Source organism: Hemiscyllium ocellatum, chromosome X (genome assembly GCF_020745735.1).
Source record: "Hemiscyllium ocellatum isolate sHemOce1 chromosome X, sHemOce1.pat.X.cur, whole genome shotgun sequence".
NCBI lineage: Eukaryota > Metazoa > Chordata > Chondrichthyes > Orectolobiformes > Hemiscylliidae > Hemiscyllium > Hemiscyllium ocellatum.
In genome coordinates, this window is record NC_083453.1 from 16,335,015 (window position 1) to 16,353,334 (window position 18,320).

The 18,320-nt window shown below is 40.0% G+C and overlaps 1 protein-coding gene across 1 annotated transcript in view; it reads right to left on the reverse strand.

Moving 5' to 3' along the window:
* LOC132805802 (GTP-binding protein Rheb-like) overlaps positions 1-17,879 on the reverse strand; it is a 35,557-nt gene extending 17,678 nt beyond the window's left edge. The window contains exons 1-5 of the mRNA XM_060821077.1: positions 17,765-17,879; positions 14,802-14,873; positions 13,428-13,495; positions 7,457-7,539; positions 4,505-4,561 (exon numbers count right to left, since the gene is read on the reverse strand). Of these exons, the coding sequence (XP_060677060.1) occupies positions 4,505-4,561; positions 7,457-7,539; positions 13,428-13,495; positions 14,802-14,873; positions 17,765-17,816 (332 nt within the window). The 5' untranslated portion in view covers positions 17,817-17,879. The remainder of the gene's footprint in view (positions 1-4,504; positions 4,562-7,456; positions 7,540-13,427; positions 13,496-14,801; positions 14,874-17,764) is intronic.
* Between the last annotated feature and the right edge of the window lie 441 nt (positions 17,880-18,320).

Sequence of the window (18,320 nt, forward strand, 5' to 3'; positions counted from 1 at the left end):
ACGCATAAAGATACGCAAATCCCCAGGAATTAATCAGGTATTTCCCAGAACTTTGTGGGAAGCTAGGAAAGAGATTACTAGACCCCTTGCCGAGATAGTTAGATCATTGAAAACAAATGGTGAGATGCCAGAAGACTGGAAGTTAGCTGATAGAACATAGCACATAGAAAAATACAGCCCAGTACAGGCCCTTTGGCCCTCGATGTTGCGCCGATCCAAGCCCACCTAACCTACACTAGCCCACTATCCTCCATATGCCTATCCAATGCCCGTTTAAATGCCATAAAGAGGGAGAGTCCACCACTGCTACTGGCAGGGCATTCCATGAACTCACGACTCACTGAGTAAAGAATCTACCCCTAACATCTGTCCTATACCTACCACCCCTTAATTTAAAGCTATGCCCCCTCGTAATATCTGACTCCATACGTGGAAAAAGGTTCTCATGGTCAACTCTATCTAAACCCCTAATCATCTTGTACACCTCTATCAAGTCACCCCTAAACCTTCTTTTCTCCAATGAAAACAGCCCCAAGTGCCTCAGCCTTTCCTCATACGATCTTCCTACCATGCCAGGCAACATCCTGGTAAACCTCCTCTGCATCCTTTCCAGTGCCTCCACATCCTTCCCATAGTATGGCGATCAAAACTGCACACAATACTCCAAGATGAACCTTTACCATCAACTATTACCCTCTGTCTTCTTCCAGTCAGCCAATTCCTAATCCAAACCTCCAACGCACCCTCAATGCCACATCTCCGTATTTTTTTTTGCAGTAGCCTACCATGGGGAACCTTATCAAACGCCTTACTAAAATCCATATACACCACATCTACTGCTTTACCCTCGTCTAAGTCACCTTCTCAAAAGAATTCAATAAGGTTTGTGAGGCACGACCTGTCCTTCACAAAACCATGCTGACCATCCTTGATCACATTATTCCTATCCAGATGTTCATAAATCTCTTACAATTCTCTCTAAGACTTTGCCCACAACAGAAGTTTGTGGCCTAGCTTTCGGAGCGATGCTTCTTCATCAGGTTTCGTAACACAGAATTTATACAAAAGCTAATGTGCTTCCAATTAAACCTGTTTGGCAGGACAAATGTGGTGCTATTATTTAAGAAAGACTGTAAAGAAAAGCCAGGGAACTATAGACTAGTGAGTCTGACGTCAGTGATAGGTAAGGTTTTGGAGAGGATTCCAGGGATGGGATTTATATACATTTGGAAAGGCAAGGACTGATTAGCAATAGTCAATATGGCTTTGTGCATGGGAAATTGTGTCTCACTGGAGTACATGGAGTCCTTACACTGTGGAAGCAGGCCATTCAGCCTATTAAGTCCACACCAACCCCCCACTTCCCCCTCCTCTGCCCTCTGCCTCCTGCCCCCCACCTCCAAAAAGCACATTCCCATCCAGACACGCCCCCTAATCTATCTCTGTAACCCTGCATTTCCAATTTAGCACGGCCAATTTACCTAACCTGCGCATCTTTGGACTGTGGGAGGAAACTGGAGCACCTGGAGGAAACCCACAGAGACACAGGGAGAACGTGCAAACTCCACACAGTTGCCAGAGAGTGGAATCAAACCCAGGTCCTTGGTGCTATGAGGCAGCAGTATTAACCACTGTGCCATTCAATTTAACTGAAGCTTTTTTTTTAAAAAGAGGTGACAAAGAAGATTTTTGTAGGATGAGTAGTAGATACTGTCTATACGGGCTTCAGCAAAGCATTCGACAAGTTTCATACGGTAAACTAGTTAGTAAAGTTAAATCATATGGGATCTGGGGGCGGGGGGTGGGGGGGAAAGAGAGCCAGCTAATTGGATACAAAATTGGCTTGAAGACAGGAGACAGGGGATGGAGATAGATGGTTGCTTTCGGACTGGAGGCCTGTGACCAGCGGTGTATCACAAGGATCGGTGTTGGGTCCGCTGCTTTTCATCATTTATATAAATGTTTAGGATGTGAATATTGGAGGCAAGGTTAGTAAGTTTGCAGATAACACCAAAATATGATTTGGAGATGTCGGTGTTGGACTGGGGTGTACAAAGTTAAAAATCACACAACACCAGGTTATAGTCCAACAGGTTTAATTGGAAGCACATTAGCTTTCGTATAAATTCTGTGTTACGAAACCTGATGAAGGAGCGTCGCTCCGAAAGCTAGTGTGCTTCCAATTAAACCTGTTGGACTATAACCTGGTGTTGTGTGATTTTTAACTTTGAACACCAAAATAGGTGGTGTAGCGGACAGTGAAGAAGGTTACCTTACAGTACAATAGGACCTTGATCAGATGGGCCAATGGGCTGAGGAGTGCAGATGGAGTTTAATTTAGATAAATGTGAAGTGTTGCATTTTAGCAGGACAAACCAGGGCAGGACTTATATACTTAATGGCAGGGCCCTAGGGAGTGTTGGCAAACAAAAAGACCTAGGAGTGCAGGTGCATAGTTCCTCGAAAGCGGAGTCATAGGTACACCGGTTGGTGAAGGTGGCATTTGGCACACTTCCTTAATTGGTCAGAACATTGAGTATAGGAGTTGGTACGTTGTGTTCCTGTTGTTCAGGACATTGGAGAGGCCACTTTCAGAATACTGCACATAATTCTGGTTGCTCTTCTATAGGGAGGATGTTCTTAAAGTTGAGAGTGCAGAAAAGATTTACAAGGATGTTGCTGGGACTGGAGAGGTTGAGTCATCAGGAGAAGCTGAACAGGCTCAGATTTTTCACCTGGAGCAGAGGCTGAGGGCTGACCTTAGAGATTTACAAGATCATGGAAGGCATGGACAGGGTAAATAGACAAGGAATCCAAAACTAGAGGGCATAGATTTAAGGTGAGAGATGAAAGATTTGCAAAGGACTGGAGGAGTAACTTTCCACGCCAAGGTTGGTTGTGTATGGGACGAGCTGCCAGAGGAAGTAGAGGATGTGGGTACAATCACAACATTTATGAAGACATCTGGATGGGTGTATAAATAGGAAGGGTTTGTAGGGATATGGGCTAAATGCTGGCAAATGGGACTAGCTCAGATTGGGATGGGTGTTCAGCGTGGACAAGTTGGATTAAAGGGTTTGTTTCTGTGCTGTATGACTGTGACACTGAGAACCACATCTGTGCTTTTGTCAGTGTCATTCTTGGTTGGGAGCATTTTAAAGCTAAACCGTAAGCACAGGACAGACCTGCTTTTTAGTACATATTATACAGGCCTGATTGTGATAGGTTAGATTTAGAATTAAAACATCAAATAAACCACTAAACATTTGAATTGAAACTTACTACACAAAGAGTTTAATTATCCTTTATGGCATCAATAGAATGTTGATAAACATACAAGAACTTCGTAAAATTCCAGCTCTTAACTACTGTGATCAGCTGGGAGAAGCCACACTATCAATGATCTGGGATAAAGAAGGTGCACAACATCTTTATGATAGCTGTCCTGTCAAGTTGCAGTGACTGATTAACATTCCCTTCACAGGAGGAAATCTTTGTGTAAACATGAAGGATTTAGCTATTCATTTTACAGCGTTAATTAGTCCTGAAAGAACAATATTTAATAGTGGGAAAAGAACATAATACAGAATTGTTTGCTGCAAAAACAAACTTACAAAGATCAACATCTGTGGAAAGAATGTAACATTTGATAAGGAAAGATTCAGAATTTCATTTAGATAGAAGGTGCTTATCAACTAATTAATTTAGCCCAATTTATTTTTCTTCCTTTGGGAAAATGTACTTGCAAAGACATCTGGAGGCATATGGAACGTGGTTCAAGGCCTTAAATAGAGATTAACTTTGCTGAGAACTGTACAACGTACCCCCAAGACAAGAAAGCCAAAAATCACATGCAAGATAGAAGATCTTCTGTTGACACATTTTATAAAATACATAGGCAAAAGTATTCCAAGTGATAAACCTGTTTGAATGTTTTGAAGTCATACTAAAGGAATTGACAGGAATCGTATTGGATCTTATAGTATATGGATATTATATTTTCATGGGTTTCCATAAAGGCATTCAATAAAGTCCCTCATAAAAGATTGTTAGCAGAAGTTGTAACTCAAAATCGAAGATAAATTTGAGTTGTTGTTTAGGAAACTGGCTGAGCAGTAAGAGACAAAGAGCACATCCAATGGGCAGGGTGGATCTAGTGGTGTCCACGTGGATGCGTCGATGCCTCAAGCATTCACCATTAATGACTCAGATGATGGAACAGAAAGTGTAATGAATATAAAGACTTGAAGCCAAAGTGCACTTACTCTGCATCTGACACCAGAACGTCCAGACTCACTGCAGAACGTAAAGCACTGAGCAGTCAGGTTTATGCAGTCTGTTTTGAGAAGAGTCACTAGGCTCAAAACATTAACTATTTTTCTCTTCACAGATGCTGCCAGACAAGCTGAATTTCTCCAGCACTTTCTGTTTTTGTTTCACATTTATTCAAGATCACTCAAATCAGATAGAAAAATAAAACGTGACAGAAACCAACAATACTCACTGGATTTTTCCCACCATATCTAGCAGTTTACTGTGAATCACCTTAATCACTTCAAAGCTGCAACAAAATACCAAAAAAGACAGATCAACCACCAAAACAGTTAGATTTGAATGCAGCAGCTGAGATCAAATATTAATCAGTGCATAAAATCCTCCCCATTCCCGCTCTCCCTGCCCACCACCCCCTCACCTTTGATGGTTTGCATTGCCCATAATGGGCTTTGCTTGTAAATACTTAACTGGCTACATGGGTGTTTTTACTGGTGGTGGTGGTGATTAGTTTAAGCAAAAAATTCACAGTGATTTTGGTGGCAAGAAGGTCGCTCAGTTGTGTGTGTTAAAAAGTTTGAGAATTACACAAAATGACAAGTCGACTAGAAAACATTAAGGGAGGGAGATTATGTATCTACATTTTAAATTCTATTCTAAAATAATAGGTACTGTCCAACATTTTTGTTCTTCTACTTGTGGTTCACACCCATCCTCAACTTTCTGTTTCCCTTTCTGAAAGCAAATTCACATTAGGGTATAAATTGTAAATATGAGGGGAGTGAATTTAACAGCTTATCAGAAAACTGTTGCATGATGAAGGTCGTCAAAGCCTAACCTTTTCTGTCCACATCTGCATATTTAAGCACAACTGTAGCTGCTAATCCAGCTGAAATCAAATCAGTATGGTCCAAGAATTGTGTTCTTCCACTCATTCAATTCCCGGCTTTACAAATGGCAGAGCTGGAAATATGCCAGCCCATGATGAGGTTTCAGATATTATTTGAATACATTCTGCTGCTGATGATTCACACAGTGCCTGATGGATATCACCTTGTAGTTCATACACACTGCTGCCATCAGAAGAGAGTGATTATTGCAGGTGGTGGCGGTGCATCAATGTTACGGACTGCTTAGTTCTGGATGGTGTGGACCTTCTTGAATACTGTTGTAGTTGGACTCATCCAGACAAGTGAGAAGTATTCCATCACAATTTTCACTTGTGTATGTGCACACACATCTCAACAACTTGGTGATAATACTTTTACTTCTGTCATCCAAGTTTGCAGATAACACAAAAATAAGTGGGAACGCAAGTATGGTGGATGAAACAAAGAGGGATAGAGACAGATTGAATGACAGTGGACAGAAACGTGACAATTGGAATATAATGTGGGAAAAAAGGGAGGTTATGCAATTTGTCAGGAAGTATAAAATAGCTGAATATTATTTAAATAGGAAGAGACTGCAGAAAGCTACAAAAAACAAGGATCTCAGAGTCCCTGTGAATGAATCACAAGTTCTATCACAATCCAAGTTTAGTCTTCATTTCAAAGGGAATGGAGTGTAAACATAGAGAGATTTTGCTAAATAATATAAGGCACTAGTCAGGCACTCATCTGGAATACTGTCCGCTTTGCGAAGGAAAGATACACTGAAATTGAAGGCAGTCAAAAGAAGGCTCATCAGATTGACTGTGGGGGGGATTTTTGTACGAGGGAGGGGTTCAGTAGATTGGAATCATACTGGTTGGAGTTTAGAAGAATGAGAGAAATACTGAAATATACAAGATTCTTAGGAGGCTTGACAGGGTAGACACAGAGGTTGTTTCCCCATATGGGTGGGCATAATCTCATTTGCAAGGAATTGCCCATTTAAGACAGAGATGAGGATGAAACAATGCACTTCAATATCACAGAGGGCTTTTGAGGCTGGGTTGTGGAGTTCATTCCACAGCTGCAATAGACAGATTTTCCAATCAATAAGGGAATCAAGGTTTGTGGGCATAAGGCAGAAAAGTGGATTTGAGGATTATTAGATCAACCATGATCTCATTGATGGCTGAGCAGACTTGATGGGTTGAATGGTCTACTTCTGCTTTCACATCTTATAGAGTCATAGAGGTGTACAGCACGGAAACAGACCCTTTGGTCCAACTTGTCCATGCTGACCAGATATCCTAACCTAACTAGTCCCATTTGCCAGCACTTAGCCCATATCCCTCTAAACCCTTCCTATTCATATATCCATTCAGATGCCTTTTAAATGTTGCAATTGTACCACCTTTCACCACTTCCTCTGGCAGTTCATTCCATACACATACCACCCTCTTTGTGAAAAAGTTTCCCCTTAGGTCCCTTTTATATCTTGCTCTTCTCATCTGAAACCTATACCCTCTAGTTTTGGGCTCTTCCACCACAGAGAAAAGACTTTGTCTATTTATCCTATCCATGTCCCTCATGATTTTATAAACCTCCATAAGGTCACCCATCAGCCTCTGTCACTCCAGGCAAAACAGCCCCAGGCTATTTAGCCTCTCCCTATAGGTCAAACCCTCCAACCTTGGCAACATCCTTGTAAATCTTTTCTGAACCCTTTCAAGTTTCACAACCTCCTTCTGATAGGAAGGAGACCAGAATTGCACGCAATATTCCAACAGTGGCCTAACCAATGTCCTGTACAGCCGCAAAATGACCTCCCAAATCCTGTACTCAATATTCTGACCAATCAAGGAAAATATACCAAATGCCTTCTTCACTATCCTATCTACCAGCAGCTCTACTTTCAAGGAGCTATGAACCTGCACTCCAAGGTCTCCCCAGGACCTTACACAACAAGCAGTTGTACCCCAAAGGCACCCATCTATTTCATAAAGCAGCCCAATATTTTTAAGCCATGTATTCTTCAAAACTAAGGGTCAAAATCAGACTGAATGGATTTACAGCAGAATAGAGAGTTTATTTTCCACTTAACTTATGCTGTACATGCCCATATAAACTGAAATCAGCCTTGTAAGTACTAACTTCTATCAAAACCAAGATTTATTTGGTTGCTCAAGTCAACTTAAATCTACGATTAATCTTGATATACAGTGTTAGTTCATGGTAGTTGCCAGACGTATCAGGTTTGTTTTAAAAAAAACTACTTCCATTTAATTCTGAGTGGTTTAACATGGATTACTCACCTTTTCATTGATGTTACAGAGTAAACCAAAACATAGCCGTGAACATCCACGGTGTGGGACCGGCTGAATATAGAGTACTCATCCTAAAAGCAGAAACAGGAGAAAATGCTAAAGAAGGAAATAAACTTAGATTTATCAAGTTGGTGATTGTAGTTAAAACCATTTTTTTAAAAAAGGCTGCACAAGTACTGAAACGTTGAAAACAAGTAAGCCTTCTCAAAATGGTGGGCACATTCCTACAACATACACAAAAAAAAACCCTCCATCACATTCCATTTTCCAAACCTGATACTGGTTAACATGGATTTCACGGTGTCCAGCTTAATGGAGTATTACACTGACAGAGTACTTAACTCAGGAATTTGGTGGCAAGGGCATAAGTACTTTTCCGATCTTTTACAAAACAGTATTTCAAGTAAGTGAGTAGGTAACAGCAATGCCTGATGAGTAGTTTAAAAAGTAAAGGCATGGGACAGAATTTCAGTCCCAGTGAATGCACGTCTTGTGCCATTTGGGTAATGCTAATGCTTCTCGTGGCTTAGACCACCACATGTGCAGGCAGTGTCACCATTTAGATTGTTGCTCCATAGGGTTCAGTACTTGGTTCTTTGCTTTTTGTGGTATATATTTGGACTTTAATGGTTAAGAGGTTCACAGATGATACAAAAACTGACAGTGTGGTTGCTTTTTTCTAAACAAAGCAGCTGACCGAAGAATGGATTGGCAAGTATTTCTTATCTTTAAAATAAAAGTAAGGTCTTTAGGTTGGGTTTAGGTTTCCGGACCTTTCCCCTCCTCTCTATTTGTACTTAATATTGCTATTTTTAAACAAGTCTGATACTGGTGTGTAAAAAAATTATAACAAAGCATAAAGAGGAGGGATACTGGAGTAATTAATTAATAAGTTAAATACAATAGTGATGGTGGGCCATGTGATGAGTTGTTGCAACAGCACGTGGGAGTTGCCATACGCCAAGGTGATCCAGTGTGAACATTTCTATAACAGTGTTCACAGCTCGAGCAACTTGGCATCAGTTGATGAGCTGGAGTCCAATCTACAAATAATACATTACATTAGCAAAGAGGTAAGCTACCTGGACGCTTTTCTCTTGGAGGTAGTGCTACCCTTCAGATTAAATGATTCAAATTTAGTCTACAATCAGGAACAGAAGGGCATGCCTATAGGTGAAGCAGTTATGGGTTATCCAAGAGGAAGCTTTTGAGGAATGTCAGCCCCCGCAATTGTCCAACAGTTAAGAGTCTTTTGCAAGGTGTGTGGAAAAATGCGGGAACTGCAGGGAGGATGAGTGAACTCCACAGCATCATGGTACAGGGAGAAATTCAAATGGAAAGTGAAGCAATAGGAATGTAGTATTGGTAGGAGACAGTATAATTAGGGAGATATATACTGGTCTCTGCAGCCATAAGCACGACTCCCAACGGCTGTGTCCTTTGTGCCAGCGTTAAGTACATTTCCTCAGGACTGGAGAGGAACTTCGAGTGGGAGGGGAGGGGTCCAGTTGTTGATGTCCACTTTAGTACCAATGACATAGATCGGAGGATCTGCAGAAATATTTTGAACTTTTAGGGGTTAACTTAAGAAGCAGAACCTCCAAAGTAATAATGTCAAAATTATTACCCAAGCCACAGACGAACTGACATAAAAGGTAAATAAAGTCTATGCATTAAAAGCGTGGCTCAAAGATTTGTGTGAGAGGAACAGTTTTCAATGCGTGGGGCACTGACACCAGTACAGAGATAGAAAGGAGCTATTTGGGTGGGATGGGCTTCATATGAACGGTGATGGGACCAATATCCTGGCAAGTTGAATAACTGGATTACAGAGAGGTCTTTAAACGATTTAGAGGGGGCAGAACTACAAAGGGGATAGGTAGGCTTACAGAGCAAAAAGAAGATGGTAGCATTGCAGGCCAATTATTTAGGCAACGATACACACAAAGAGTGCACAAACCTTAAATAATTACAGCATGATTTCTTTTTCTTTTTATTATACTGATATTTGTTTCTGATTGTAGTTTTTCAATAATTTTATGTTTGTAAAGTTAAAAACATCTGCTAATAAATATATTTACAAAAGAAATTACAGCAGAAAATTAAGGTCAAAAGAGGAGGAAATGATAAAGGCAAAATTAATAATTCTTTACTCAATTGCATATGATATTCAGAACAAAATAAATGAAGCAAAAGCACAATTATAAGACATACAAGCAAAAGTAGGCCATTCAGTGAGATCATGGCAGATCTGATCATCCTCAACTCTACTTTCCTACCTTTTCTCCATAACCCTGATTCTCTTCCTGAGTTAAAAATCTGTCTACATCCGCCTGGAAAATGTTTAATAGCCCAGCTTTGACTGTCCTCTGCGGTAAAGGAATTCCCAGATTCCCTACACTCCGAAGAAATTCCTCCTCATCTCGGTCATAAATGTGCAACCCCTTATTCTGAGATTATGCCCTCTGATCCTAAACTGTCCTACAAGGGAAAACAACCTTTCCATGTCATATCCTTGAAACATTGTGTATATTTCAATAAGGTCACCTCTCATTCTTCCCTATTCCAACAAGTACAAGCCCAATCTATACAACCTCTCCTCAGAAGACAGTTCCTCCATACTTGCTATCAGCCTAATGAACCTTTTCTGGTTCAATGCCAGTATATCTTTCCTTAGATAAAGGGCCTAAACCTGTTCACAGTATTCCAGCTGTGGCCTGACCAGTGTTTTGTATAGTTTTAGCAAAATCTCCCTACTTTACGTTTCATTCTCTTTGAATGAAAGGCTAACATTCCATTTGCCTTAAACAATCAAAAACAGAAATTGCTGCAGAAACCCAGCAGATCTGGCAGAATCTGTGGAAAGAAAACAGAGTTAACATTTCAAGTACTAGGACCCTTCTTCAGAGCTAGAACTAATTTCTGTTTTTGTTTGTTTCAGATCTCCAGTATGTGCAGTTCTTGGTTTTATTCCAATTGCCTTCCCCATTCTCCATCAAACTTGGATGCTAGCTTTTTGTGATTCATGGACAAGGATTCCAAAATTCCTGTGTTCTTTAGATTTCTGCAGTCTTTCTCTATTTAAATAATATTCAGCCACTCTAATCTTCCTGCCAAAGTGCATAACTTCATATTTTTCCACATTATATCCCATCCGCCAAGTTTTTACCTGGTCGCTTAAACGGCCTACGTCCGGACTTGGTGTCATCTTCACCACTTGCCTTCCAACCTATTTTTGTGTCGCGTGCAAACCTGACTATCACACGTTTCACTTTCCTCATCCAAGCTATTGAGATATATAGTGTAAATACATGTGGTTCCAGCAGCAATCCCTGTGCCACACAACTGGTTATATGTTGCCATCTTGAAAATGCCCCTCCTTATCCTAACCCTCTGTCTTCTATTGGTTAGGCAATCCTCAATCCACACTGATGTATTACTCCCAATACCACAGGCATTTATCTTAGTAAGTAACATCATGTGTGGCACCATAGCAAACACCTTCTGCAAGTCCAAATACATTAGATCCATTGGTTCCACTTCATCCGTATTAATACATGGATGGAATAAGTACAAAGGCAAGAAATTATCTTGAACCTGAAGATGTAAAATCCATATGGGTGGAGATAAGAAATACAAAGCGGAAGAAGTCACTGGTGGGAGTAGTCCATAGCCCCTAACCTGCACATCTCCAACAGTAACTATACTGCAAGACACAGAACAAGTCAGATGATGAGGGTATTTTTTTAAAAAAACAGTACATTAAATCACTGATGACTTTAATTTTCATGTAGTGTGGGAAAATCAAGTTGGTAGAGTTAGCCATGAAGAAAAATTCAGAGTATATTAGAGACAATTTCCTAGCACATAATGTTGTGGATCCAACTAAGCATCAGGCTAGTTTGGGTCTGGTAATGTGTAATGAAGCAGGTTTAACAAATTATCTCAGAGTAAAATATAGTCTGGAAACAGTGACCATGACATGGTAGAATTGAGCATTCAGTTGGAAATCAAGAAACTGGAGTTGGAAACAACTGTGCTAAATTTAAAAAAACAGAATGAGGGAAACGTTGGCTGGACTGGACTGGGAAGGAGTTTAGCAGAAAAGATTGTTGATGAACAATGGCAGACATTTATGAAACAATTCATGACACACAGCAAAAATAATGAGAAAGTAGGATTCTTTAATGAGAATAAACTGACCACAGTTAACTAAGGAGGTCAAGAATAAAATCAATTGAAAGAATAAAATAAAACTATGTGGTCAAGATTAGTGTTAAGCCAGAGAATCGAGAATGGTAAAAACCAACAAAAGATTACCCAAAAATCAGAGAGAATAAACTAAGAGGATAAACTAACAATTAATTTAAAAAACAGAAAGTACAAGATTCTTAAAATATATGAAAAGAAAGAAAGAAGCCAAAATGAACATAGGTCCCTTAGAGAATGAAGCTGGAGAATTACAATAGGAAACAAGAAAATGGAAGAGGTGTACCAATCTTCACAATAGAGAGCACTAATAGCATTTGAAAAGTATTAAATCCAAGGATGAAAAATGTGAAGGAAATAAATAAAATAGCTATCACTAGAGAAAAATTATCAGGGAAACTAATGGAGCTAAAAGCCCCATGGAGTTAGGTCCTCTGGACCTGATGGGTTGTATCCTAGGTTATTAAAGGAAATAGCCATAAAGACAGGGGATGTATTGGAAGTAATCTTCAAATATCTTAATATTCTTGAAAGGTCCCAGCAGATTGGAAAAATGCTACCATAATACCCTTCCTCAATTTGGGGTCAAAGAAAAGAAAAAGGTAACCACAGGCCAGTTAGCTTAACATTTGACATTGGGAAAATGTTAGATTTCACTAAAAAGGATAAAATGCTCTGCCATTACAAAGTACTTAATATGATCAGAGTCACCATGACTTCATGAAGAGGAAATTATGCCTGTCAAATTTATTAGAATTTTTGAGGCAGTAACAAGCATGATAGATAGTGGGGAAGCAGTATAGGCAGTTTGCCAAGTGCTGGCAAATGGGACTAGGTTAATTTAGGATATCTAGTCGGCATGGTCAAGTTGGACTGAAGGTCTGTTTTCGTGCTGTACATCTCTATGACTATGATTCTAGCCAAGGCATTGAGGATAAGAGTTGGGAGATTATGCTGGAGCTGTATAAAACACTGATTAAAAGTAAAACCGCCATCGTTCCACTGGACCATAAGGCTACTCTCTCACTAGAGAGGGGCAACTGCAGGTGGTTTAACCTGAGGATCACCATGCCTCAGGCCAGGGGAGAGGTTGAGGAGGCGAGTCCTCAGCCAGTGCAGGAATTGAACCCTTCCTGTTTGCATCACTCTGCATCACAAACCAGCCAACTCAGCTAACCAACCCCTGTAATAGAACACAGTTGGATTATATAGGATGCCATTCTGGTTACCATATTGTAGCAAGAATATGACCGCACTTGAAACAGGACAGAGAAGATTTAAAAATATATTGTGTGAATTGGAAAATAAGGAAACATTCAATAAGGTAGAGGGTTTTCTTTGGAACAGAGGAAGTTTAAGGGAGATTTAATTGAAATTTATAACACTGTGAGGGGTCCTGATTGAGTCTATAAGAAGGACTTTTTCCTCCTTTAACGGAGAAGTCCATAACCTGGGGTCATGGATTTAGGGGGAAGAGAGGTCTGAGATTTGAGGGGAGCTTTCTCACTCACAGGGTGTTGCAAATTCAGAACTCTCTGCCTCAAAAAGGGTGCTAGAGTCAGAATCCTAATCACATTTTTCAAAGAGAGCTTGGATATACACTTGAGGTGCCATAATCTATAAAAGCAATAGACCAAGTGCTAGAATAATACTTGTTGGCCAGTGTAGACATTATGGGCTCCTTTCGTGCTGTAAAATTCAAAGAGTGAAAACCATCCCTCTAGGAAGATCATACGCATGTAGCTCTCACCTGCCCAGCAGTATCCACCAGTTGCAGATAGAAGTCCTGTCCATCAAAATTTATGGTTTTATTAAAAGCTGCAAAACAGTTTTTAAAAATCTTATAAATTGGATAAAACATGCATTTTTTAAAAATAAGATTATTTACATTCTATCATTATTAGCTGCACTTTGTTCTGTCAATAAACCTGCAAGCAAGATATAGTCTTTCAGCACTACTGAGTCAAACATCAGTCATATTGACAACAGTAAAAACAGAGCAGTATTTTAGTCTCTAGAGTAAGATAAACAGGTATCAAACTGACATGGAAAAGGGGCCTGAAATCTGAGGAGCAAATGTAGCTGGTCAATTTTAAAATTGCAGTGCTCAGGCCAAAATTAGATTGGGACATTGAGATATTTTACCAGGTCAATGTACCTTTCTCAAAGTGAATTACAAAAGCATTCATTGGGTAGCACTCTCCCGGAATCAAGTGATTGCAAATTCAAGACCCACTTCAAAAATTCTTAGTGCATAATCCAGGCTTACACTCCAGTACAACAATGAGGGAGTGTTGCGCTGTTGAAAGTGAAGTCTCTCAGATGAGATGTCAACTATCAGTTTCCTTTTCAGGGAGATGGAAAAATCCCATAGCACAGGGAACCTCCAATATCCTGGCCAATATTCATCCCTCAGGAAAACAAGTTATTTGGCCATCACAGAGCTATCCGCAAAATGGCTGCCACTATTCCTATAACTACATTTCAAGAGAACTTCATTGGTTTTAAGCACTTGGTTGTTGTGCAGTTGCGAAAGGGTGTTAAGTAACTGTAAGTTCTTACTTGTAGTGACATATAAGGTAATGCTAATAAGTCAACTCATGAATGTTCAATTACTTCTGTATTCTCTTGCTTAAAAAGTGTACCTATTTCTTAAAATACACAACTGTTCAATCCCACAAACATCTTAAAGGTCAAAGGTTGCAGAGTTGCTATTGAGACAGATATATTCTCTGTGAACACTGGTCAAGGACAGGATCTAGCTTGGTGTTGATGTCTCCAAAGTTAAGTAGCCTACCAATACAGAGTTCCAAAGTAAAGAAATTAGATTCAAAACATTAACTCCTTTTCTCTCTTCACAGATACTGTCAGATGTGCTCAGTTTCTCCAGCATATTCTGTTTTTATTTAGCCTGCCAATACTCACTGTCTCAATCTATGCATGAATGAGGATCACAAAGACAATATACCAGAGAGAGACCATAAGCCCTGCTGCGCCCCAGCACATCAAAATCTTCGGGATGGGGGAAACTTAATCACAGTGTTAATTCCAAATTCGTTCAGCCACCGCGAGATGCCCTCAATGTTCAGAGATGTTTGTACCACCCAATGAAGACCATACTTACTATTCTCAATTGTAGGGTCATAGCATTCGATGAATTGTCCTTCCACAAATTGGATTGTTAGCGATGACTTTCCTACAAGGAGTTTACAAAGTAATTTATTTTAGAATGAGAAAAACATTTTAGCATTTACTGAAAAGATAGCACTAGATCACAACTGTACTTACATTGTTTTTCTGTTTTAAAAAGGTGTTTTTTCTGCTAGAATATGGAATTCAGAATACCATAACAATTTCAGTTCAAATCTAAATACAGATAAAAATGCCATTCCAAGCATATGGTATTTAAAGTTTCCTGTTACATCACATTTAATGGCGCAAAATTTTGAATCCCCAAGATTAAATAAAGTTTGAGAAACTACAGTGGATTACTTTCATAAATTCCGATTTTAAAATGGGTCACAGGAGTTATTTGTTTTAATAGCTAGGTTAGCTGGTGCATTATACCACAGATTTCCAGAACTGGAATACACAGAACTTAAAAACCTGGTGGATCATCAGAATTCTTTATTTTTGTTAACATACTTAAACAGGAACAACATTTGCAGAGGGTCCCCAAACAGAAAAGGTTGAAAACCATTAACTAAATAGAAGTAAAAGAAAGGCCCCCATTTCAACTCCCTTCCTGGTTTAACAGTGTTATTTACACCTGAAGTTCCCTTGCTGATCAAGCCAGAATGTTAATGGCTTACTTGTGTTAAAAAGTGAGCACCAGCTTGACTAAGTAGGTTGCACTTGGTTAGAAGCTTGTGGATTCATGCCTCTTTCCAATTTAGGCAAATCTTCTGGACTGACGCTCCAGTGCAGTACTGCATAAGTACTTCAATATTCACACCAACCTTTAGATGAGATGTTAAAAGCCTCTGACTCTTCCACTGCTTCAAATTGATGTTACATATGTTATTGGAAGGAAAAGCAGAACTCTACATTGGGAATTCATCACATTGTTGTCGGTGGGATCTTGGTGTGCAAATTGACTGCAGCACTTGCCTCCATAGCACTCCAGCTTCCACGACTCAAAAATGGTCTTCCAAAACATCAAAGCATCATCTCTGTTCTCCATTTTTCTTAGCTCCATTTCCCTCCTATCATGCCTTGATGGCTTTGCTAAAAATGTGTTGCTGGAAAAGCGCAGCAGGTCAGGCAGCATCCAAGGAGCAGGGAATTCAACATTTCGGGCACAAGCCCTTCATCAGGAATCCTGATTCCTGAGGAAGGGCTTGTGCCTGAAATGTTGAATTCCCTGCTCCTTGGATGCTGCCTGACCTGCTGCGCTTTTCCAGCAACACATTTTCAGCTCTGATCTCCAGCATCTGCAGACCTCACTTTCTCCTTGATGGCTTTGCTGTCAGCAAAGCAAATTCATTTTCATACTTTTATTCACACCCTTTTTTTTTAAAACCACTGTTAGCACCAGCTTTGTTTTTGTCTCTGGGCATCCTCCCAATCTGTTCCACATGCACTTTCCTCCCCACCTATCTGTAGCATAAGAACCATAAGTTTTCACCCCTTTCAGTTTGGAAGTCATATCAGACTCTAAACATTAACGGTTTCTCTCTCCACATTTGTTGCTAGACCTGCTGAGTTTCTCCAGCACTTATTTCAGAACTCTAGCATCTGAATTATTCTATTTTTACTGCATTCAAAGTGATTCAAAACGTCATGAATAAATAGAAGGTTTTCAGTTTTTAAAAAAAACTTCATTAAAGAATAGGGTATGCTGGTATCTATATTTTAAAGCTATGCTAAAGATGTAAATGATCACATTTTTTGTCCTTAAAAAATCTTTCTTATCACCCACTCACCCCACACAAAAAAAAGTGTAAGGGGCGCTTTCCCCCTTCTTCAATGACTACGGGAGAATCAGTTCAATAACAACAAGCAACACAAAACCGGTTTAAAATGCATTTCTATGACAAAAGTTAAACAAAGTGCTTGAGCAACTCAGCAGGTCAGGCAGCATTTATGGAGAGAGAAAAACAGTTAACGTTTCAAGTCTAGTGAGCTTTCGTCAGGCTACCCGAAATGTTAATTGTGTTTCTCTCAGCACAGATGCTGCCAGACTTGCTGACTTTGTCCCGCACTTTGTGTTCGGTTCAGATTTCCAGCATCCACAGATGTTCGTGTTTTGAAAATGACTGCAACTTGGAGATATGCAGGTGAGAGATAACAGTAACCCGGGAAATAGGATTTGAGTTCCTTCATCCACACCTATAACCGGGCAACATAGACAAGAAAGGACACGTTCTGAGACATTAGTGAACCTGCAACCCATTCTAAAAGATGAAAGATCAACAGCAATCTAGGTTTGTTCACTAATCTTTTGCTAGAAATTCTGTGTTGTGGCCTTGCTCCACAACTACCTGGTGGATCAGCGACGTTCCGAAAGCTAGCGCTCCCGAATAAATCTATTGGACTATAACCTGGTGTTGTGAGAGTTTTAACTTTGTACACTCCAGTCCAACACCGGTTCCTCCACATCACGTTCTGAGACAGTATCGAATCATTTTTAAAATGCAGTGGGACTGGAAATACCCAACAAACTACTATTTAACTTTTTATTCTGGTTTAAAAAATATTTGGGGGAAGAGGGGGGCGGAAGAGAAGAACTATGGTCAAGAACGGGGAGGAGGAGGAGGAGCTGAAGGGAAACGTGGAGATAGAGGAATCAAATCAGTGGTGAATGCTGGTCTACAGAATGTTCTGACACAAGGAAAAAATATTTCACACAACATTCACAGCAACCAAAGGATTCAATTACATTGTGAAGTTTCCACAGAAACGGATGCACGAAGTACACTAACAAAAGGTCTTGTTTCTGGTTGACAGTAATTGACTACATTTAGAATAAAACATAACTTTCGGAACGAACTGGAGGAATTTTACAACCGCGCGCCGTTTCCAAGGGGAAAGCGGAGTCCGCTCGAGATTTCTCCCCTTCAAAATAGAGAAATAAAAAAGACTCACCGACTGATCTATACCCCAATACTGCAATCTTCCGAAACTTTAAAGGGGCCATTTGTTTACAATTAGTTAGATTTATATATTTTTAATTTTTTTGAATTACCCGGGCTTGACTCGGTCACGTGACCGGACCGCTTTTTTTTCCTTTTTTCCCCCCACCCCTCGGTTGAGCGTGCGAGAGCGCTGGAACTTCTGAGGTGATTTTTATCAGGTTCCCTCTTTCTCCCCCGCCCCCCCCCTTTTCATTCACAGCGAGCTCATTTTTTTAAATATACAAATATAATCTCCCCACAACAAATCTCTGGACATTTTACGGCAACGTCGTAAAGTGCCCGTCCACACTGCCACCTCCTGGGAAGATCTGAGAGAGCAAGTATTTTACCTCGAGCGTGTGACTGTTTTTATTTAAAATCGCTTTACGATGTCCCAAAGGTGTTTTATTTAAATCTAATTCCAGTTGATATGCAGATAATTTAAGTATGAGGTAATAGGCTTGCTTTTGGTGGAGGAGGCAGGCTTATCAGTGTAAAATCTGCCGAAGAAGAGGAATACAACTTAA